The sequence below is a fragment of the Pinus tabuliformis genome, chromosome 5_1 (assembly GCF_031772625.1).
Source record: "Pinus tabuliformis cultivar Carrire ecotype Pingquan chromosome 5_1, CPIR1, whole genome shotgun sequence".
NCBI lineage: Eukaryota > Viridiplantae > Streptophyta > Pinopsida > Pinales > Pinaceae > Pinus > Pinus tabuliformis.
The window spans coordinates 115950391-115975118 of NC_142305.1; the positions used below are offsets into that span (position 1 = coordinate 115950391).

The 24728-nt window shown below is 37.8% G+C and overlaps 1 protein-coding gene across 3 annotated transcripts in view; it reads left to right on the forward strand.

Annotated features, from left to right (window-relative positions):
- The window catches only part of LOC149163695 (uncharacterized), a 411291-nt gene that overhangs the window by 182213 nt on the left and 204350 nt on the right, over nt 1-24728 (forward strand). For all 3 annotated transcript variants that reach the window (XM_089431820.1, XM_089431821.1, XM_089431822.1), the window contains exons 11-12: nt 20319-20387; nt 20569-20663. In XM_089431820.1, the coding sequence (XP_089287946.1) occupies nt 20319-20387; nt 20569-20663 (164 nt within the window). The remainder of the gene's footprint in view (nt 1-20318; nt 20388-20568; nt 20664-24728) is intronic.

The following is a 24728-nucleotide window of genomic DNA, read 5'->3' on the forward strand; positions in this document are numbered from 1 at the left end:
ACATCCCTGCTTACTTCAATGTGTCTTCCTTCTTTGATGTAGATTATATATGCCTTTGAAGAAAGACTATAGCCAATAAAAATCCCTTTAATGCTTGTAGAATCCAGCTTCTTTTGTTTGTCCTTTGGAACATGGATATAGGTGGGACATCCAAAGATTCAGAGATGGTCCACACAAAGCTTCTTTCCTGTGAATGCTTCTTCGGGTGTCATATTATCGAGGATTCTATGAGGACTTCTATTTTGAATATATACAATAGTCATTGCAGCTTCTCCCCATAGAAATTTTGGAATGTCTTGATCAAAGATCATTGTTCGAATACATTCTTCAAGTGTTCTATTCTTCCTTTCTGCAACTCCATTTTGTTTGGGATTGTAGGGAACAATGAGCTCCCTCTTAATTCCTGCTTCTTTGCAATATGCAATTATTTCTTTTGAAGTGTATTCTCCACCATTATCGGATCTTAAAGTCTTTATTCTTCTTTCGGTTAAGGTCTCTACTTCAGACCTAAATTCCTTGAACTTTTCAAATACTTCATCCTTTGTTTTGAGTAGATAGAGCCATGTCTTTCTAGAGTGATCACCAATGAAGGTTACATAATAGAGATGACCTCCAAGTGATTTGTCAGACATAGGCCCACATACATCTGAATGGATAAGGTCCAATATTTCTTTAGACCTTGTTTCACTGCTTGTAAATGGTTTCCTTGTATTCTTTCCTAAGGCACATCCCTTGCATATTCCTTCACGATCTTCTTTAATATTGGGAATGCCATTTACCAATTTGTTGAGAGAGGGAATAACCTTGTAATGTAAATGACCATATCTTCTATGCCATAGTTCAATGGGATTGATTTCCATGTGAACTAGGGCTTGAGGAGATGGTGTTAATACTCTATATAAACTTCCTTCACGAATTCCAATGATTCTAGCTTTATCAATGCTTGAATCTTTACCCCAAGCCAAAACCTTTCCATCTACAAAAGCAACTCTATCACCTTTATCTTCTAAGCAAGAAATTGAAAGTAAATTCTTTTTCAAACCTGGAACATATAGTATATTGTTGAGATGTAGCTTTGCTCCATTGTCCAACTTTAAAGAAGTTGATCCCAGGCCTTTAACAACATAGCTTTTGTTGTCTCCCAATTCCACTGCATGAGAAGATTGCTCCTTTGATAGAGTATGAAGTTGTTTGCTATCTCCTGTCATGTGTCTTGATGCTCCACTATCAATAATCCATGCATTGTCATCATTGAGTGAACCTGTGAGTGCAGCCAAAAACCCTTTGTCTTTGACTTTGTTGAATAAGTTGTAGATGACCCTTTTGATCCAACTTCCTGCAATGTTGAATCCCATTTTCAAGTATCTTATCATAGAGGGAGTAGTCCTTTCTTTCAAGCCAATAGAGTGATCTCCAATCTTCCCTGACCTTAGCTCTGATACCATGTTGAGAAATCAATGCTAGTAGAGTTAGGGTTAGATTTATCTTTCTTGATAATTACTTGTGAATTGTATTGGCTTCTTTTATATCTTTGTTATATTATCTTTCATCAAGCAATTACCAAATTATATGTGTATGAAGATCACAAGAACAAGAGACACAATATGTAGGCACTCTGCCAGGGAAAAACCCCTATCTAGGGGAAAACCCAGTCAAACTTCTTCCTTCAGTAGTTAAGATGAGATTTTCTAAGACTCTTCAACCTAGACACAGACCTCGTCCAACCACCAAGTTAGCCTCTCTTTCCAGCAACATCGACCTAGTTCTTCGACCTTGCAGTGGTAACACTTTGACCCAGAGAATCTAGAATTTCGACCTTCTTGTAGCAAAATCTTCGACCCAACACTTTCAGAACTTCGACCCTCCCAGCAGTAGAACTTCGATCCAACAACTAGCCCAGTAACTTAGCATAAGAGAGAGAAAGAGATAGCCCAAAACCTTCGACTTGTATTTCTTCCGTCTCCACCTTGAACTTCGCACTTTTTTGCACTTCCTTGATGTAGATCGAACTTCTTTCGTTGATGTGTCGAAATGAATTCAAATTGCTTGTATATATAGGCTTTAGGTGAGGTAGAATTACCCAGTTAGAGGCCGACTTGATCTTCTTAAGGTTGACTTGGTGTGGAGGTGACAAATACTTTATTTGACTCAATAATAAACCTTTTTACATGATTGAAAAGCCCAAGAAGGGTCTCTTTAAATGGACAATGACTCGAATGACTCAGAATAACTCCTAGAAGTCCTCAATGGGGACTTTGACCTAAAACATGATGACCCAAGCATGAAACCCATGCTTTAATAAGTCATAATAATAACAATAACAATAATAATAATAATAATAATAATAATAATTTCTTTTTCATTCTTTGACTCAAATATAAATATGAAGACCTAACCTAGTTACACTCTTCAACACTTATGGATGGCTTCTTCATCACTTTATTAGCTACTTGGTGGGCTTGTCACCAAGATTTGTATTTTACACTTTATTTTATAATTGTTGGGGGCTAATTAGGCTAAATCGAATTAGTAGAGGATCCTATAATTAGAGATGACTCTCATTGTGAGAGATCATCATCATCACTTGGATTCTCTCTTGTATAAGAATTTCGCTCTTTTCTCTTAGATGCTATTGGAGACTATTGATGCATTTCGATATCTTTGGAAGCTAAATTTTGATCTCTCTTGGAGCTACTTTTTTTGTATGGTTGGATATATCTCTTGTCATCTTGTAATTGCTATTTTGTTGAATATTTTTCTTGGAATAATGTCTAATGCGTGGAATTATTGCAACTAGCTAAATCTCTTGTGCCCTAATTTATTAAATATCATTATAAAAGGTTGTTTGGTTGTAAATTGCACATGTTACTCATTGAATGACAATAGATGAATGTTCCTAGTGGATGGGATTTCGCTCTTCTTCCATGAAAAGCCATAGATATTGAGTAGGTAATTATTGAAGAGTGATTTCTTGGGCATCATTCTTAGGCCTCCTTGAAGACGAATTTAGCAAAATCTTGAATCATCTTAGACTCCTTAACCCAAGGATTAGGCACTGGTGCAAGAAGAATTGGTGATCAACATTCCCTTTTCTCTCTTTTCTTCTCCTAATATTTTCAGCCCCTCTCCTTCAGGCGACTAGCTAGGGCATCCTACGAATTGCATTAGAGGAGGAATTTTGGAAATCTGCTTGGATAAGACTCTTTCATAGTTTTTTTTCTAGAGGATATCAAAATTTGGTTGAGTTCACATAGTGAATTCTTCATAAGTCTTGATGCCCTAGGTGTGCCCTAGAAGGGTAACCTAGCTTGAATCTGTTGGATCGGTGGCTTTCTTGAGTGTCATATGAACTTAGTATTCAGTGGAATGAACCCTAAGAGACCCTTTCCTTTGTCTTGCCTTGACCTAGTAAATACATGGGGGGAATTTCCTCCCATGTATATCCTGAAGCCCAGGTTTAGCGTAAGCCCTAAATTAGGTCTCTCAAGGATAGTGAAAGCCTATTTAAGGTGTCCAATCATCTTACAAATCTTCTTGAGAGGTCTTATATCATCTTGGAAGTCTTGACCTTAGGTATACTCATCACCATTGAAAATATCAAACCCTAAGTCCTAAATTTCCTCCTAGGTCTTTCATGGAGACCCTTTAGCTTCATTGAAGCATTGAGCCCTTATTGAGTCTCTCCTTGAATGGGCCTTGGGAATCACTTCATACCTTGTCATTGACCCTATCATCACAAGTGATTTCCTTCATACCAGGACTCCTCCCATCGGTGAAAGTCCGTAAAGACTAGGAGACATTGACTGGGGTGACAGTGGGTCTTTATCCCATTGCTGTCACTTGGTCTAGTAGTTGTCCCACAGGTTACCTTCCTAGGGCCCTGCTAGATTGTGTGGCAACATGATCAACCCATGGCTTAAGCAAAGCTATTTTAGAATAATTCTCTAAACCTCCATCCTAATGAATTTGTTGGAAATACTGAGAGGGGGGGTGAATCAGTATTCCTTAGCAATTAGCACTTTTAAATCTTTTAAGAGCATTAGTTAATCTTCAATTATTATTAATGTTTATGCAGTAATAACCCCCTCCGGGTCAAAAACCACCGAACGCTTTTCTAATAAATTCTTTAATCTTTAGCCCCAACTGAAATGAAAGCAACAACTTCCTAGAATTCTAGAAAAGCATTCTTCTCCAGCTCCCACTGGAAGGACGCCCCAATGCCCTGGTTTCTTCAGTAATCAACTGAATGGATGCCCCAACACCCTAGACCGACCTACCACCCTGAAGTGTTCACAGGGTCCAACCTGTAGGCGACTTCATGCATCTACCTAGCAACTCCCTGCCACCCTATAATGACTGAAATGAGACAAGAGTGTGGATTCCCATAGTAGGGACAACGATCCATGATACAATATGATTTACAATGATTTTGGCTGAACACTATGACCTGCAACCCAACCATACCATCATCCAAACAGAGACTCCTATACCTCCCAACAATGCCTTTTCGACTCTAGGCAGATTGAATCTTTTACAATAATGACGCTTCCAATGATGACACTTTTACATATTTACAATGATGACTCTTGGCCTTGACACTTCTTCACAATATACGGATGGTTGTCATGTCTTTAAAGCATGTCCTGCTACAATGCTTCCTTTGATTTGATACTTCAACTCTTGAATGCTCACTTGATGCTGTCCTTGAGTCTTCTTCTACCTGCATGCAAATTGCCCAATGAAACGCAATCCCAAAGCAAAACAAATAAACAAAACAACCCTTTAACTTAGCTCTGCCTGCAAACACGCATGTAAGCACATAATAATAAATAAATAAAAATCAAATGAATACAATGCGTACCTGAAATGTGCTTGTTGTTTGTGATTGTAGTTGACTTGTTGCAGTAGCTGAAAAACTTTGAACACAAGCCTAGACTCTACTTAAACATACTCAACCTTGACAGAAAACCATATTTTATACATGACTATACAGGAGATGAATATTGACTTAGACATACATAGGACAAAACTTACCCTAATTGGACACGACTCTAGTTATAGTTATGACAAGGCAGTTATGCAAGACTGAAAACTAGCCTAATACATGGTACAGTGCAATCAACAGTTATTAAAGTACCTTATTAACACACAGGAAGGGAATTTGAATTATACATACCTTTATCTTTGCTTGATTACAGGTCTACCTTTTGTCCCTTTCACAACAAGCTAAGGGTTATTCAACATTGCTCAGGCCTGTGATGTTTTTGAATGAGGAATGAAGACCAAGGCTTGTTGCTGAATAGAAGGGCTGAGATCCTTAAACAAGATTGCAGATCATCAAGATATTTCCTTGCTTGTCTTTGGTAGATTTGAGTGGGGTTCTGAGACCTTGATCCTTCACTTGATCTTGAATGGAGACGGTAATCCTTGGACTGAGATCTCAGACTTGTAATTTCAGGTCCGAAACTTTTCTTTGGTCAAGGTTTTGTAGTTTGAGACAGTAATGATTGCTTGGAAACTCTTGACCAATATTTTTGATGCTTGGAACTTTGTGATATAGGCCTGGACTAAGACTTCACTACCTTGCCCAAATCTTCACTAATCTTTTGGTGATTAGACTTTTGATAGACTTGCAACAGAACATAACCTTGCTACCTTGCTAACCTTTGATATACCTGCAACAAAAGAGGACCTCACTTCCTTGCCAAATACTTTGCTAATATTTGATAGACCTGTAACAAACTGAGCCCTAACAAAATTTTTGATCTGGGTTTATTTTCCTTTAGGGCAGTCCCGAAATTTCAGAGATTATACGTTCAGTTCATCATCACATTTATGCCAAGGTTTCACAACATATATATAGTATAAGGTTCTCACTTAGACGTTGGATAGGGCTTCTTAATTATAGGAGACACCACATACTTTAGTAACAATATTTATCATTTGATTGTCGGGTGTTAAGGAGGGGCTTCTTAATGTACGTTGGAGGAGTAATGCATAATATATTTAGAATGTTAAATATTTTAAATTATGTATCTTTTGTTCTAAGGTAATTGGATCACTTTATTGTTCCTCCTAATATTTGCATTAATATTTATTGGCTTATTTTTTTTCTTTTTTTTAGTGACATACCTGTAATTATTCTTCTTAAAATGTTAATTGCAAGCAAACAAATGATTGGCTTAGGGCATATGATCCTGATTCCTACCCGAGTGTGAAGTCAATGATTGGTTTACTATCTTTGGATTTTTCAATTTATTCAACTTATACGAGGTGAGATTATGGTGAGAATCCGTGTCAATATATTGACAATCGTTGGAGAATAAGGTGATGTCTCAAACCCTGGGGTTTTAGCCCACTAATGGGGGTTTCCGACTTCAAACGCAAATAACTCTCAAATCGTGAAGAACTGGGAGGTGTACCATATACCAATGGAAACATTTTGACGAGTAGAATCCATCGAGAAGAACTTTGATGCAAAATAATATGAGTTGTCAAGTCAAAATGCCCTTGCAAAATCGGGGTAGCCCCTGGTGCTGCTTGGGTTGACATCAATGACAACCACTGATTAACAATCTCCCACGTTGGCATTGATGGCAACACAAGTACTCCCCCTCCGATCGTGACACCTCTTCGTGCTGCCTTCTCTCCCCCTTTGTCATCAATGGCAAAGGGTAACTCCCCTTGACAAACAACCATCCTACGGACCTGTACACACATCCACTCCCCCTTTCTACTTGAGTAGATAAGAGAAAGAGTCTAATGAAAACTTGGGAGAAACCCAAGCTTTTGGTGAATATACTCAAATTCTTGACGAGGTAATGGTTTGGTAAAGATGTCAGCAATTTGTTCCTTTGTGCCAACATATTCAAGCTTGATATTCTTTTCGGCTACCCGCTCTTTAACGAAATGATATTTAATCGGAATGTGCCTTGTTTTGGAATGCATCACAACATTCTTGGAGATACTGATGGCACTGGTGTTATCGCAAAAGATGGGAATAGGCTCATCAAACTTGACTTGAAGATCTTGCAAAGTTTGCTTCATCCAGAGAACTTGTGTACAACAAGTTGCTGCCGCGATATATTCTGCTTCTGCTATGGATAACGAGATTGAAGATTGCTTTTTACTTAACCATGAAATAAGACAACCACCTAGATAGAATGTTGCTCCACTGGTACTCTTACGATCATCAACACTTCTTGCCCAATCTGCATCTGTATAAGCTTGGATAACCAGATCATTTCCTTTGGGATACCATAGACCATATTCCACTGTGCCCTTAAGATATCGAAGAATTATTTTGACGACAATAATATGAGATTCTTTTGGTGCTGCTTGGAATCTTACTACTTGTCCAACTGCCTGCATCACATCAGGCTGGGAGGCTGTCACATATAGGAGACTACCAATCATGGATCTATACAACCTTTGGTCCACATCCTTTGACGAATCTTCTAAGCTTAACTTGCAACCTGTTATCATGGGGGTAAGGACTGGCTTACAATCTTCCATCTGGAATTTTTTGAGCATTTCCTTGATGTACTTGGTTTGATATATGAATGTTCCTTTATTCGGCTGAGAAATCTGAAGCCCCAAAAAGTATGTCAGCTCGCCAAGCATAGACATTTGAAACTCACTTTGCATTTTTTGTGGCAAAGTCTTTACTTAATTTGTCATCATTGCTTCCAAAGATTATATCATCCACATATACCTCTATAATCATTAGGTTATCTTGATCCACTTTCGCATAGAGATTGCTGTCAACGCTTCCTTTCTTGAATCCTTGTTGATGTAGATACCTATCAAGATGAGCATACCAAGCTCTAGGAGCTTGCTTGAGACCATATAGTTCCTTCTTTAGTCTGCAAACTTAGTTTTCTTTGTCAGTGAGCAAAAAACCTTCAAGTTGTTCAATGTAAACTTCTTCTTCCAATTCACCATTTAGAAAGGCTGACTTAACATCCATTTGGTAGACCTTGATTTTTCTCGAGCATGCATATGCGAGAAACATCCTGATAGCTTCCATTCTAGCAACGGGAGCAAATGTTTCTTCAAAATTGATTCCTTCAACTTGTGCATATCCTTTGTAGACTAATCTTGCTTTATTCCTAGTAACCTGTCCATCCTCATTCAATTTGTTTCTGAAGACCCATTTAGTTCCAATAACATTTTTATCCTTTGGTCATGGAACCAATTCCCAAGTGTTGTTCTTCTCAATTTGATCCAGTTCTTCATTCATAGCTGCTACCCAGTGTTCATTTTGACTAGCTTCCTCAAAATTGCTAGGCTCAAAAGTCGCTAAAAGGGCAAGATGGGCTTGCTGTGATGAACGAAGTTGTCGACTTCTTCTGGTTCCAATTCCTTCATTTATGTTGCCGATGATCTGATTTGACGAATGATTCTTTTGATACCATTCTTTTGAAACTTTTGGAGAAACTTCTTGTACATCCTAATGATCATTTCTTATTTCTTCTTGGTTGACTGGTGTTTCTATATTTGATTGATCTTGTTCTGGAGCTTCGTATTCATCCTTCACAGATTCTACCTCAAGCACCTCAGATTTGCTTGAAGAGATGATGTCACAGTCTTCGTCAAAAGTAACATTTATACTTTCAACTATTTGTTTTTGCCTCAGATTGTAGCATCTATAAGCCTTTCTTTTGCGCGAATAACCAACGAAAATACCTTCGCCAACACGGGAATTGAACTTGCCCAATTTTTGGTCTTCTCTTTTGATGTAGCATTTACTTCCAAATATTTTGAAGTATTTGACGTTAGCTGGTCTTCCTTTCCATAGTTCGTATGGAGTCATGTTACAATTATTCTTGAGCAGGCCTCTGTTTATAATGAATACGGCAGTATCAATTGCTTGAACCCTGGATTTATTGTCTAAGTTTGAGTCTTTTAACATGGTTCTAACCATTTCCTATACGGTTCTGTTTTTTCTTTCAACTACTCCATTCTGCTGTGGTGTTCTAGCTATTGAGAATTGCCTTTTTATTCCATGTTCGTCACAATATTGCTGAAATGCTTTGGATGTGAATTCTCCGCCATTATTTGATCTTAGACATTTGATCTTCAAATTGGTTTCATTTTCGACCAATTCCCTGTAGATTTTGAAACATTCGAATGCCTCAGACTTTTTCTTCAGGAAACAGACGACTGTCATTCTGGTGTAATCATCTATCATTAACATAAAGTATAATTCACCCTTTAAACCTTTTGTTCTCATGGGACCACATAGATCAGTATGTATTAATTCCAATGGACGTGACGCAAAATGCTCCTTTGTCTTGAACTCGACTTTTGTCTGTTTGCCGTGCTGACAAGATTCACATATCGTATTGGTAGGTTTTGAGATTTCCGGCATTTCTTTAACTGTTTCCTTTTTGTTGATCTTGACCAAAATTTTGAAATTTATATGTCCCATTCGTTTGTGCCATAACCATCTCTCGTCTTCTTTTGTCAAGAAACACCCTTTAGGTGTCTCATCCAAAATATATATGTCGTTTGGAGCTCTGCTTGCTGTAGCCACAATTTTACCAACCTTGCCTTTCCTGATTTCACATTTCTTTGAGTTGAATAACATCGTGTGTCCTTGATCGCACATTTGTCCAACACTGATCAAATTGTGATTCATATTTTCGTTTAGCAACACATCCTTTGCTAATGCATCCTTGCTTCCAAGAGTGACCGTACCTGCTCCTATGATGTTTAAAGACCCATAATTTCCAAAATACACTGTTCCATCCTTCTTTTCTTTCAAGGATATGAACTTATTTCTGTCTTCGGTCATATGCGTTGAGCAACCACTGTCAACATACCTTACGTTTCTGTTGCTTTGAGCCTTGAGAGCGAGAGCACACCTTTTAGTCTTCCTTTTCCATACTTGTTCATTCTGATTTTGCGAGAATTCCTTTGAAGAACTTCCAAGTTTGCAATCTTTGGCCAAGTGTCCAAAATTGTTACATTTGTAACATTCGACATCATCAAATGATCAAATCTGTTGATACTCTGCTGAGTTCTGGAATATCCATTTTTGAGAGATCTCCTGGAATTATATTCATTCCAAATGTACATGCGACATTCTGCAGCTCCATGTCCAAACCTTCCACATGAATAACAATGACCATAAAAGATAGGTTGATACTTGGGAGGAAATCTTCTTCGAAGAATTGTCTTCCAAGGTTCTTCCTACGAGTCTTGATCTCTTGATCTAGCTAAGAGATCTACCTGCTTGGTAGATTTTGCATATCCATCTTCTTTAGTTGTCATAGAAGGACTTGACTCGTTTTTGAATTTTTCATTTTAACCAAGACCAGTCTTGTCATTGTATGATCACTGGTTGTTGATGAGTTCGTCCAAAGTCTTTGATTTGTTGGCGTAGTTTTGAAGAACTTTTCCATTTTTTTCCTTTCGTAAAGAAATGATTTCAGCTTCCAATGCTTCTCTTTCCTTGTTGCTTTCTTTAATTCTTTCTTGACCGATTCTTCAATTCGTTTGTATTCTTCAACCTTGATTTTAAGATTTAGGACCTGTACCCTTTCTGTCTTTAATTCGTCTTCAAGACTGTTGATGTGCTTCTTCTTGGCCTTGAGCTTTTTGATAACCCCGATCACTTCATTTTTTAAATTCAACCTCAGTCATTTCTTCTTCTTCGTCAAGTGCCTCTTGCTTATTGTGCTTGGCCATAAACAATACTCTTCCGTTGAATTCTTCTTCATTATCACTGTCTTCTTCGGATGAGGAGCTATCTTCTTTGGAGAAGAAACTTTTCTTAAACCATTTCTTCTTGCCTTGCTTGTTGAACTTCCTAGGACTTTTCTTTCCTTTCATAACAACCTCATTTTTGTGAGGACATTTGGCTGCAAAATGCCCAACCTCACCACAATCAAAACATATTAATGGAAGTTTACCTTTGAATTTTCCCATACCTGTTCTCATTTTCCGTGTGAAGTAGGCAAACTCTTTATCTAAGAATTCTTCTTCATCTTCTTCCTTTTCCTCATCCTTACAATTGCAAGTTTTTGCTTTCGGAGTCTGCTTGTCCTTACTATTCTTCTTGGATGCAGCAAATGTTGTTTCTAAGTGAGATGTGCCATCCTCTTCTTCAATCCTCATTTCATATGCCGTAAGAATTCCATGCAATTCATTTATGCTGAGATTGGTCAGATTCGATCTATCTTCCAAGACAGATACCTTAGGGTTAAATCTTGCTGGCAAGGTTCTGAGGATCTTTCGGACAACAATTTTCGTTTCAACAGGTTCTCCCAAACCTTCCAATGTATTTGTTGTTTCATCAACACGTTGAAAGTATGCAACAATATCTTCATCTTCCCTCATTTTGAGTTGCTCAAATTTTGCCCTCAAAATTTGAAACTTTGCTTCTTTCACCTTTGAGTCACCTGCATATATATTTCAAGCTCGCCTCATACCTCTTTGGCAGTTTTGCAACTTAATAACTTATGATAAACAGATTCAATAAGCCCACTAATAATAAGATCTTTAGCCTTTGCATCATATACCATATTTTTCTTACCTTGTTCATCCTGGGTCGGTGTGAAGCCTTTGTCAACGATTTCCCATACTTCGTATCCTTGCGCCAACGAATGAACCTGCATTCTTCCACTCCAAAGTTCATAGTTATTTCCATTGAACAAAGGAATTCTATTCTTAATATACTCCATGGTCTCCTTCCAGTTGTTAGACTGCTATTGAAGGAACTTGGTAAATACTGAGAGGGGGGGTGAATCAGTGTTCCTTAGAAATTAGCACTTTTAAATCTTTTCAGAGCATTAGTTAATCTTCAATTACTATTAATGTTTATGCAGTAATAACAATAAATAAAATAACACAATAGGCACGTGAATTTAGGTGGAAAACACCCTCTGGGTTAAAAACCACCGAACGCTTTTCTAATAAATTCTTTAATCATCAGCCCCAAATGAAATGAAAGCAACAACTTCCTAGAATTCTAGAAAAATATTCTTCTCCAATTCCCAATGGAAGGACACCCCAACGCCCTGGGTTTTTCAGTAATCAACTGAATGGATGCCCCAACACCCTAGACCGACCTACCACCCTGAAGTGTTCACAAGCTCCAACCTGTAGGCGATTTCATGCACCTGCCTAGCACCTCCCTGCCACCCTATAATGAATGAAATGAGACAAGAGTGTGGATTCCCGTAGCAGGGACAATGATCCACGATACAATATGATTTACAATGGTTTTGACTGAACACTATGACCTGCAACCCAACCATGACATCATCCCAACAGAGACTCCTATACCTCCCAATAATGCCTTTTCGACTCTAGGCAGATTGACTCTTTTACAATAATGACTCTTCCAATGATGACACTTTTACAAATGACTCTTTTACAACTTTACAATGATGACTCTTGGCCTTGACACTTCTTCACAATATACGGATGGTTGTCATGTCTTTAAAGGATGTCCCGCTGCAATGCTTCCTTTGATTTGATACTTCAGCTCTTGAATGCTCGCTTGATGCTGTCCTTGAGTCTTCTTCTACCTGCATGCAAATTGCCCAACGAAACACAATCCCAAAGCAAAACAAATAAACACAACAACCCTTTAACTTACCTCTGCCTGCAAACACACATGTAAGCACATAATAATAAATAAATAAAAATCAAATGAATACAATGCGTACCTGAAATGTGCTTGTTGTTTGTGATTGTAGTTGACTTGTTGCAGCAGCTGACAAACTTTGAACACAAGCCTAGACTCTACTTAAACATACCCAACCTTGACACAAAACCATATTTTATACAAGACTATACAAGAGATGAATATTGACTTAGACATACATAGGACAAAACTTACCCTAGCTGGACACAACTCTAGTTACAGTTATGACAAGGCAGTTATGCAAGACTGAAAACTAGCCTAATACATGGTACAATGCAGTCAATAGTTATTAAAGTACATTATTAACACACAGGAAGGGAATTTGAATTATACATACCTTTATCTTTGCTTGATTACAGGTCTACCTTTCGTCCCTTTCACAACAAGCTAAGGGTTATTCAACGTTGTTCAGGCATGTGATGTTTTTGAATGAGGAACGAAGACCAAGGCTTGTTGCTGAACAGAAGGGCTGAGATCCTTAAACGAGATTGCAAATCATCAAGATATTTCCTTGCTTGTCTTTGGTAGATTTGAGTGGGGTTCCGAGACCTTGATCCTTCACTTGATCTTGAATGGAGATGGTAATCCTTGGACTGAGATCTCAGACTTGTAATTTCAGGTCCGAAAGTTTTCTTTTGTCAAGGTTTTGTAGTCTAAGATAATAATGATTGCTTGGAAACTCTTGGCCAAGACCTATAACTTCTAGATCGAGACTTGTAACTCCTTGACCAATATTTCTGATGCTTGGAACTTCTGTGATATAGGCCTGGACTAAGACTTCACTACCTTGCCCAAATCTTCGCTAATCTTTTGGTGATTAGACTTTTGATAGACTTGCAACAGAACAGAACCTTGCTACCTTGCTAACCTTTGATATACCTGCAACAAAATAGGACCTCGCTTCCTTGCCAAATACTTTGGTAATATTTGATAGACCTTGCCAAAAACTCCGCTAACATTTGATAGACCTGTAACAAACTGAGCCCTAACAAAATTTTTGATCTGGGTTTATTTTCCTTTAGGGCAGTCCCGAAATTTCAGAGATTATACGTTCAGTTCATCATCAAATTTATGCCAAGGTTTCACAACATATATATAGTATAAGGTTCTCACTTAGACGTTGGATAAGGCTTCTTAATTATAGGAGACACCACATACTTTAGTAACAATATTTATCATTTGACTGTCGGGTGTTAAGGAGGGGCTTCTTAATGTACGTTGGAGGAGTAATGCATAATATATTTAGAATGTTAAATATTTTAAAATATGTATCTTTTGTTCTAAGGTAATTGGGTCACTTTAATATTCCTCCTAATATTTGCATTAATATTTATTGACTTTTTTTTTGTTTTTTAGTGATATACCCTGAATAATTCATCTTAATTTTGATGTTAATTGCAAGCAAACCAATGATTGGCTTAGGGCATATGATCCTGATTCCTACCTGAGTGTGAAGTCAATGATTGGTTTACTATCTTTGGAAATTTCAATTTATTCAACTTATACGAGGTGAGATTACGGTGAGAATCCCTGTCATATATTGACAATCGTTGGAGAATAAGGTGATGTCCATCAAGAAGAACTTTGACGCAAAATAATATGAGTTGTCAAGTCAAAATGCCCTTGCAAGATCGGGGTAGCCCCTAGTGCTGCTTGGGTTGACATCATTGACAACCACTGATCAACAGAATTTCTGCTAGTCCTTAACTGTCTATTGCTTGCTCATATGTACCTGGCAAGGAACAATGACTTCATTGCCCAATGGAGGAGTCACTCCTAATTTTTTTTGAAGATCAGAAGTCTAACAGGGCATCTATGCTCCATTCTCTATCCTCTCTCTCTACTTCTCTCAAATTTTGTACCATTGCGAGGGAATTGTAATAAATGAATGCTAGCATGATGAACTGTTGGAACAAACTTTGGCAATTTGGGACCAAATCACTAAGTGAGTCCACTCTAGAGTGTTTTTTTACTCGACCAATTATTTTTGCTCTTCAGTGATAAATAGCTAGTCTAGTTTTTTCAGTCACATACCTCCAGACTTGGAGTCTGTCTTAATAACTAGGCCTTGCTTTGGTCCTAATGTCTAGGGTCGATATATGTTACCATGCTAGGTCATATCTAGAGTCTCACAGAATTTGGCTAGGTGTTTTAGGATTTTTCAATTAATTAAATTTTCTCGTTGCACTGGATTTTTAATTAATTTCCTATGTAATGTTGTAAATAAGTGTCTTTAGGAGATGTTCGTGGCATGTAAGAGCTTGAAATTCATGCTCAAAATCGCAAGATCATCCTAATACCCACTAAGGGGGTCAAAAAATGAATATTTCCCATTGAAAACTAGCTTTCTCTAATGTGAGTGGCAAAAAAAACAAAAAAAATACAAAAAAATAATATGTGGTGGAGACATTAAATATGTTTCTTGTTGAATTTTGTAGTTATGGCCAGTCTTCATAATTAATGTTTTAGCCCTTGAAATATATAATGAAAATTTAAGACATGTTCTTCATATCTAAATCAAAAGAGAAAATTTTGAATTTTGAATTTTTGGCTCCAGACTTGTCAAGTCAGCCCCAGTGAAGAGACACCCTTTTGGAAAGACAAAACACTAGCACTCGACCTCCTCCACATGACAACATTCGACATCTCACAAGACGAGATATTCTGGGCATCCAAGCGAAGAAGAAGAAGGACAAAGTGTGAAAGTTCCTAATCCTCAAGGAACCCCTATTGCAACGAATTTGAATCTACTTCACAAACTTGATTTTTTTTAACAGACATTGTCAAGTTATTCTTCTTAATATTGAAGCAAATTACTTCTGCAGCCTACACTAATTAAATGTTTGATGTCCTGAAACAGAAAACAGAGCAAAGAACAAGATTCATAGGACACACTTATTTTTGGACACAATAGTTCCCAGAAAAACCCAATGTGAGAAAACCGGTGCAGCAGTACTGAGGGTTTATTATTATGCAGGAGAAATATTTGAATACAAATCTAGGATGCTCATCAAGCAATCCTTTACAGAGAAAATATTGGACAAAAGGCTAGTGAAATGATCTCACCCTGTCATTGGAGAAATAATGACTAATCCTCAACTCTGGGAGGCTCTGCGTCACCCTCTGATGGCCTTTGTGTCAAACTGCGTCACCGTGGCTAGCTTCTGTGTCACCCCTACGGGGTATTACATTGCCTCGCTCCTGAGCTCGGGGACACCTGTACATTCTAAAGCCCACTTGGAAGGGCATGCCACGATGAAGTGTCCACCTTTGCCCTCGGTTTGCAAGCCTATTTACTTAATTGCAATAATGAATTATTGTACTCGAAGGTGAGGGGACACATTAAATCTTATGCAAGATTGCAGTCGAGTTTTCATCTTGGGTTTGGCCTCCCTATACAGGATCCAAGCCCTCTAGAGGGTCATGATGGCACTTGTAGAGTCACTGTTGAGAGCCATGGGCCTCCACCACAACAGAGCATTGATTGCCACGCCATGGGAATCTTCATCACCACCTATTACTTGTTTGTGCCCTAGTCATACAAAGATGATGATGCACTCGGACCACATTGCCCAACCAACCAAATGCTTGCATCAGGCACTTGGCAGTTGATTCAGGGCCTAGATGGGGTTTTGTCTCACTCGGGAAGACAAGGGAGGGATTGTATCATCATTCTAGCCCTTATTGATGGAGCATCAGCTTGTTTTATCCAGTTGTAGACCCTTGAGACCATTCACTGTGCCCCACAGTCACTTGGGGGCAGCACAAATGTTTTGCTTGGAAACCAAGGGGAAACCACTTTGTCATCATTATGAGAGCCCTCCACTTCATCTTGGCATATGGAGGACCTATCTGGGCCTTCTAATGACCTTTTTGCTTCATTATTCGATCATTTCGGCCTCATTTGGAAGGCATGTTAAGTACTTATGATCTATTAGGTGGGCTTGCAACAAAGTAATATTATTTGCACATTAAAATATGTTATAGGGGCTTAGATAGGTTGATTAGACAAATCAAATTTGTGAGAGGTTTATATAAATATGAGAGACCTCATTTGTAGTTGAATCATTACACTTGGGATTTTCGCTAGCCTCTTTAGAGGATTTCGGCCTGCAATTTTTTGAGAGAATTTGGATTGTTTTAGGATGCACTTTGATGTTTGGATATATTGCTATCTTTTTGGAGCTTCTAAATGCATTATTGATGGATGTATATAATTCAAATTGTCTGGTAAGTGCTCTTTTTCATTGAATATCTTTATGTAAATGTCTAATTCATGGAATTCGTCTTCATAATGAAGATTTATGCCCTAATTTACTTGATATGGTGCGAAATTGTGATCTTGGGAAGTTTTGTATGTATTACTCATTAATAATATGAAGTGAATATTCCTAGTGGAAGGATTATCATAATTTATCCATGAAACTACATTAATAAATGATAACGAAGGTAATCGTTAAAAGGGTTAGTTAGGGCTTCCTCTTTTAGCCTCCTTGAAGGTCAATTTAACCTCATATAAGCACCCATTACTCCATACTCCTAATGGTCTAGGCACTAGTGAAGTCCTATGGTGGTCACCCTTCTCATCCTTTTTCTCTCACTTTTTCCAATTTTCTTCCCTAACCTTGGAAGGCCAACTAGGGCCTAGTGCGAAATGCATTAGGGAGGTTACTTTGAGGAGTGAGTTGGCTTGCTACTATGCTAGGGTTTCCTCTAAGCATCCTCAAATTTTGAAGTTAATCTCGTGGATAAATTAAGAAAAACCTTGAGCCCTAGAATTCTTTGGTTAGCGACATTTTGAGGTCATTTTCTTTTGAAACTCGTTGGAAGTTAATCACTCTTTGACCTCTCTCATCCTTGCTTGACCTGAGCACCTCATCGAAGGTTATCTCTCTTGTAATTTTGCAAACCCTAGGTCTTGCTTGGATCCCCTTAGGTCTCTCTTATGGTCCCATATCCTCATATGATTGTCATCTTACATAACCTTAACAACACTCTTTCCCATTCCCTAGGAAGCCTTGATTTAGGTGTATCTCTTCTATTGAGTATCCCTTTCACGTAGGTCTAGGCCTCCTCATAAGCCTTTCTTGAAGAGCCATTATCTTGCTTCTGAAGCAATCAAGCGATTATCCGAGCCTCTCCTTCGAATGGGCTTTGGAAATCACTTCACACCATGATATTGACCTTATCATTTGAGTGTTTTCCTTCGTATCGGGACTCCTCCCATCGGTGAAAGTCTGTAAAGAGTAGGGGACATTGACTGAGGTGACAGTGGGTCTTTGTGCCATTGTTCTCATTTTGTCTAGTAGATGTCCCTTAGGCACACCTCCTAGGACCCTTGCTAGATTGTGTGGCAACAGGGTCAGCCCCACTTGGCTTTGACTAGGAGTAAGCCTAGACAAAGGAGTTGAGAATTGAGTAACAGCCTCAACTCGAGACTTGCCCCCAAGGCCGCACCAAGTGGAGTTAAATATTTTCTCCACGATAATTTCAGGTGTGGATTTAGCACCAACATTGTTCAGACTTGCAAGGGGGCAAATTCAAGGGTTAAGACCAGGGCAAGAACTTACCTAAACAAGGATGCCATGCTATCGCACTAAGTGAGGCCAAGCATCCACCCAAATTGAGGCATCCTTATGTCTATGAAGCAGTGCCGAGGGGCTATAATATCAAGACTCCCATAGCAAGGTGAAAATACTTTTGTTGTAACCTGAAAAGCTAACACAAGTAACCTTGGATAACATTCCCAAAATATCCAAAGAAAAGCATCTCAAGAAAGCACATGCTAAAGATAGACTAAGGTGCTCCCTACTGCCTAAAATAGAATTGCATCTAAAAAGGACAAATGATTGGAATTTTTGGAACACTAAAAGCCATCCCTATTGCTAGAAAAGCAATCTTGGGGTACTAGCTATTTTTGTCTAAAACTTGAAATGTCTGGGTTCTCTTCTCCATCACCACACAAAACCATTCATGTACAGAATTTTCTGAAAATGAAATCTTGAAATTTCACCCAACGTTGTGCTTTGTTTCCAGCATATTCATTTCTTCACATATAGTATACAAAAAGCATGATTAGTTTCCAAAAATACGAACTTTTTAAAAAGAGAATATCCAAAATAATAAACCTTAGCAATTTAAATGTAGTCAATGGAGCTCTCTCCTTTCCACACATGTGACAATTATTGCATGTTAGATACCTTCATGGGAAACCTTCTAAACTCAAGAAAATTTTAAAATCTTGTATTGTAAGAGTGTGGAATGATCCTTGTTGAAGTTTTCTATGAGGATCTCATGCAAACGACCTTTTTAATCTTTATCTCTAAGAATAAAAAATGGTAATGTTTTCAATCTTTATATCTCAGAATAAAGAACGGTAGCTATGTGCTAGGTCTATCTAAAGCACTTATGAACCATCAATGAAGGAGTTGCCGACAATTTGTTGATACCAAATCAATTGAGATGAACTTTAGAGAAGTTCATTATGAGTGAGACTGAGAACATTTCAAATTTTCATTGCAGAGCCCAAATTACTGTCATTTGAGGATGTTTTCCATGCACTGACCTAGTTTCAAGCTTGTGTATGGCACTTTGGTAAGTAAGAGTGTCGAATGATCCTTGTTGAAGTTTTCTATGAGGATCTCATGCAAGCAACCTTTTTAATCTCTATCTCTAAGAACAAATAATGGTAATGTTTTCAATCTTTATATCTCAGAATAAAGAACGGTAGCTATGTGCTAGGTCTACCTAAAGCACTTATGAACCATCAATAAAGGAGTTGCCGACAATTTGTTGATACCAAATCAATTCAGATGAACTTTAGAGAAGTTCATTATGAGTGAGAACATTTCAAATTTTCATTGCAGAGCCCAAATAACTGTCATTTGAGGATGTTTTCCATGCACTGACTTAGTTTCAAGCTTGTGTATGGCACTTTGGCAAGTTAACTATGTTTATTTGTGCTCGTGTAGATAAGGACATTGATGAATCAAAGAAGAAAGGTGAAGGCTTTTCCAGAAGGAAAGGAAATATCACTTGTGACTTTTGCAAAAAATTAAATCACATGGAGAAAGAATGGAGGACCAAAATGGCAATGCTTGGAGCACATGCACTAGAGGATAAAGAACCTTCATATTTTCAAAATAGACAACATACCTACCCTTGCTCTGATAATAGAGGTTACTTAGTGATAGTTGATGCTCTTCTTATTCAATGTTGATAGAGAAAAGCTTACAAATCCCCCAATAATGTGGTTTCTCCCTAAATTCTTATCTCATAGGAATGTTTCCAAACCAAATTCAACCTATGTGAGAGGTGTAGGTTACTAGGGGAAACAATAATATCATTTCTGAATGGTGTGGATCATGTGTTTGCTATAGCCTGCAGTTACTTATTTTTCTCTTTTCCCTGGCATTATTAACCATTTAACTAAGAACCTTAATAATTGAAGATGATAAATATGTCCCAAAGATATTGTTTATAGTTACAGTGTTTATTTGATCATTGTTGTAGATTGTAAGAATTAATACAAAAGCCTTTTTTATGTCAATAGTTATGAATTAATGAGATATACTGATTTGTTTGATGTAAAAGACGCTCTCATCTTCCTTGGATGAAGCATGAAATCTGGGTTTCTCTAATTCCTCTTGCCCTCTTGTAGGTACAACTGTCAAATGAGAAAACTAGGGATTTAGAATATCAGAACCGGAATATGAAAACTCAGATTCAGGTATTCTTTCTATATAGCCACCTTTTCTTTATTAGGATTGATGAATTAGGCTGATTTTACTTACACTTCTTGCTGCTTTTATAGCTTGATGATTTTGTTAGTATGCTTCTTGTGAATAAAAATATGAAGGTTACTTATTTTTAATTGCTTAGCAATGTTGGTTTTCCTTCCCTTATTTAAGGCTCTAAGAACCTCTCTGGATGAGAAAGAGAAGAAAAATGATGAGTTGGCACTAGAGGCAAAAGATGCACAAAATAAATGTGAAGAACTCAAAGTGTGAGTTTTTTTTCTTTATCTTTTTAATCATAATAATTTGTTGCAATGCCCATTTTAAATGTCTTTAATCTACAAGAATTTGTACTTTAGGATCCATTTGTTATGTCTAATTTTTTTCCTTTGGTATTCTTGCATACCTACGCTTGTGAGACATTAATCGAATTGTTTATTCTTGATAGTTTTAAGTAGTTGATACTTGATTCAGACTTTATTGGTTCTGTAATTATCCTATGTACTCACATGCACACAATTTACAAAAAACATGTAATGCTAAATTTCAAAAACACTTTGCAGATGCATGCTTCAACTCCATTAAGTCGTGCGAGTTGTGATGCATTTGAAAGGCATTGGAAGTTGTGGAATTTTCAAATGGAAACTGACAATTACAACAAAAACAATTTTTTATGTTTTCATGCAAAACAAATCAAGCATTGAGTGAGACGGAAGCCTTATTTGTGGAGGCGATAATGAAAGAGTTAAGAGGAGAGAAATGGAGCTTGTGATAATGAAAAAGGAGTGTTAGGGAAGAAAGAGTGAGCCAGCATGAAAGAGGTGTGAGGAGAGAAATGGAGCTCGTGATAATGGAAGAGGAATGTTAGGGAAGAAAGGGTGAGCCACCATTTGGAGAAGAAGGTACCCTAAGTGATGAAAAAGGAAGAGTGACGGGAGAGGGATTCACTGTGCTAGTTGGTGCTTTTGAAACCCTTTATGACTAGACTAATATCGACAACAACCAAGAAGAAATTGAAGTTGTACAACATTTGTACTTTTGTTGGCTATATGAATGGGAGTCACATATGTGTGTTTGGTGCCAATATTGTTGCAGAAGATAATGTAGGGTATAATATTCAACACAATAGATCATGCTTGTTTGAGGGAATCAATTTTGAAAGAGGCCTATCCATTGATAATCCTATGAGCAAATTTTTTGCTCAAAACGCAAAAGATCTTGAGATCAATAGCCTTATTTAGGATTTTATCCCATTAATTGATTTGGAGCCTAATAGATTTGTGGTTTGATCCCCTAATGGAAGCTTGGCTCTTCGTACTCTACCCTTGTCAATAGATAGGGTTGTGCAAAATGAAGAGCCCATGGAGACTGCCTCATTGTATGATTGTGTTTTGCATTTTGACTTTGATGTTGCAGTGGAGGAGGTTACCCCATTAATGGAGGAGAAACCTATGAGATCCCATAAGGGTGTGGACTATTTTATTGATTGAGGTCCTTATAAATCTTTAGGAAAGAAGCCCCATAGCATTTTTGGACTAGCTTCTCCATTTGAAGAACTTCTTGTTGTTGAAGGTGTCTTGGTGCATGATAGCGTTCAATTGTCTTTCTCCTCATGTTAAATTGTAGAAGTACCCGTTGTAGCTTAAATTGTACAGCTAAGGCACAATGCTTAGAATAGGGGTTGTCACTTTGATCCCTACTCACTTCGTTTAGGTTCTCTCCTAGCTAAGTCAACGAGGGTAGTCCCTATAGATGGATGAAAGGGTAAAACTTGTTGGAACAAGAAGTCCTAGGAGCTAAGTCACCTGACACGTGGATCCCCTGAAACAAGACATGTTATATATATATATTACGGAGTGTCTTGATATAATACTTGGAGCAGGAGATTCAATCAGTTGAAATTCAGAAGAAACAAATCCATTAGGAGCTAGAGATATATGTAGTGGAATAGTTCTCTTTATAATGCCAAACAACCCACTTGAGCAACCTACAATTATCCCATTGATTCCTATGAAATGTCAATTGAAGCGGTTTCTATTGGCGCGTTGCCCAAGCTTCAAAATGGTAGCTCTTTGCATGCTTTTTTCTGTAGAGAAAACACTTTCCTGGACGAGGCCACGATTAAGGTGTATATATATATATATATATATAGATATATTAAAAATTAGATATTTCTTACACATTCTCATTCATGGTTTGGTCTTCATAATGACTTGTAAATACGATTTTATGTAATGAGATGTAAATAAGAAAAATAAATTATTTTTATTGACTTGCTTCATTGGTTTCATGAGCAAGGGATTTTGTTTATGAGTCAAGACTCCCATTGAGAGTCTTTAGGATTTATTTGTCATCTAGTCATAAAATGTTAGAGTCATTGTCATGTGATGAAGTCATGTTACACCTTGTAAAAGAGTCAATATTGTCTATGTAAAGTATCCTCCAAGAACTTGTCATCTATCCTCTTCAAGTCGGCCTACAAACGATGGAAGAAGCTGCTAGATGAAGTTGACCTAACTCCAGCTCTCAAGTCGGCCTTAATATCATGAGGAGAGGGGTATAAATAGATGTACTCGACCTCCATTTGAACTAAGCAACTCGACAAGCCTTCAGTGTAAGTGAAGTGCGAAAGGGTGCAAAGGAGAAGTGCTAAGTAAGGGCAGTGAAAAGGTTTCTTCTGGGGAAGTGAAGAAGAGTTCTTCTGGATCGGCGAAGGAGGCATTCCTCTGGGGTAGTGCGAAGCTAGGATTCTTCTGGGATCTACGAAGGAGAAATTCTTTTGGGGATAGCGAAAGGAGGTTTCCGCTGGGGCAGCAAAATTCTTCTTGGTGAATGAGGTCTAGAGATCGAGTTTTCTAGAGACCAGTGAAAAGCCTAGCGACTGAGATTCTCTAGGAGTAGTCGAGAAGAACCAAGTAAAAGATAGAGACTGAGTTTCTCTAGAATGAGTCGAGGAGGAGTAGTGCGAGATCAAGCAGGGAGTCAAGACGAGAAGAGGCAAAGCATCAAGGTTAGTGACAAGGTTCTTGGGAGGATACTAGAGTCAAGGGTTTGTGTCATGGTCTTGGTACTTATCAATTGAAGATCTAGAAAAAGAATTTTGATCGGGTTTTCCTCTTAAGAGGTGAGAGGTTTTGGCCCTGGCTGAGAAGCCTACATACTGTGCCACTTGTCTTTTATTTTGAGCATATTGGTAATTGTCTTGATGAAGAGAACACATTAATAAGCTAACGAAGAAAATATCATAAGCTAATAAGTAAAAGTATATCAAAAGCATATATCAGGCAGAGAAATTGTTTACTTTGAATGCCCTAGATTTCTCAACATGGTATCAGAGGTTAGGTGCTAAAGACAACAAGTGGCAGTCAAAGCAAGTAGACACACGAGAATCAAACTTGAAGGTTATCAAAGTGAAAAGATCAAGATCTATTTCGAAGAAACCCTAGATCAAAGAAATATACTCTAGCAAGAATCTTGAAGTTATCTTCAAGAAGGAAGCAGGAAGAAAGATCAAAACCCTAGAAGCACTCCAAAAATCATACATCACCAAGGAAGTGGAAGCTCTTCAAATATAAGGAAGATTAGATCGAAAGGAAATCTTCTCTCTATTGAAGCAAAGATCTCAAAGGAGGTAGGCTTACCTCACCAAAGTAAGAATCTACTTAAAGATTCATAGTAAGAAGCAACAAGTTCATCATCAAGTTGAAGATTCGATCTTCACAAGTAAGTACCTTTTTATTATAATCTAATCTAGTAAAAATGACTTCATGTTTCAAGGAGAACCAAAAGCTGGTTGGGGTATCAAACTTCCTTGAATGGAAAATAAGGATAGACATAGTCCTCGAAGTGAATGAAGTCGTTAATCTTGTGCATGGAAAGGTCTCCAATCCATCCAAAGAACAAGCATTATTTGATTACATGGAAATGGATCTCAAGGCTCAAAAGATTCTTAAGGAGTCTATCAAAGATCCACTCATTTCCTATGTAGCCGAGCTGGAGACATCTAAAGAAATATATGATAAGTTGGGAGAACTTTTCTCTAAAAGCACGATAGAAAAGATCATATCACTTAGATCTGATCTACATAAATTGAAGGTGTCAAAGGATGAAGGGATATCGTCATGTCTCTCAAAGGCATCTCAAATAAAAGGTCAATTGCAAGATCGAGGAGAGATGGTATCTAATAACGAAATGATCTCTGTTATTATGAATGTATTGAGTGATGAAGAAGGTAACCTCATATCTACTGGAGAAGAGGAAGCTATCCCATTCATCAAGTTATGGTTTCTCTATAAGACAGAGGAAGACAAGATGAAGAAAGAAAGTGACAAAAG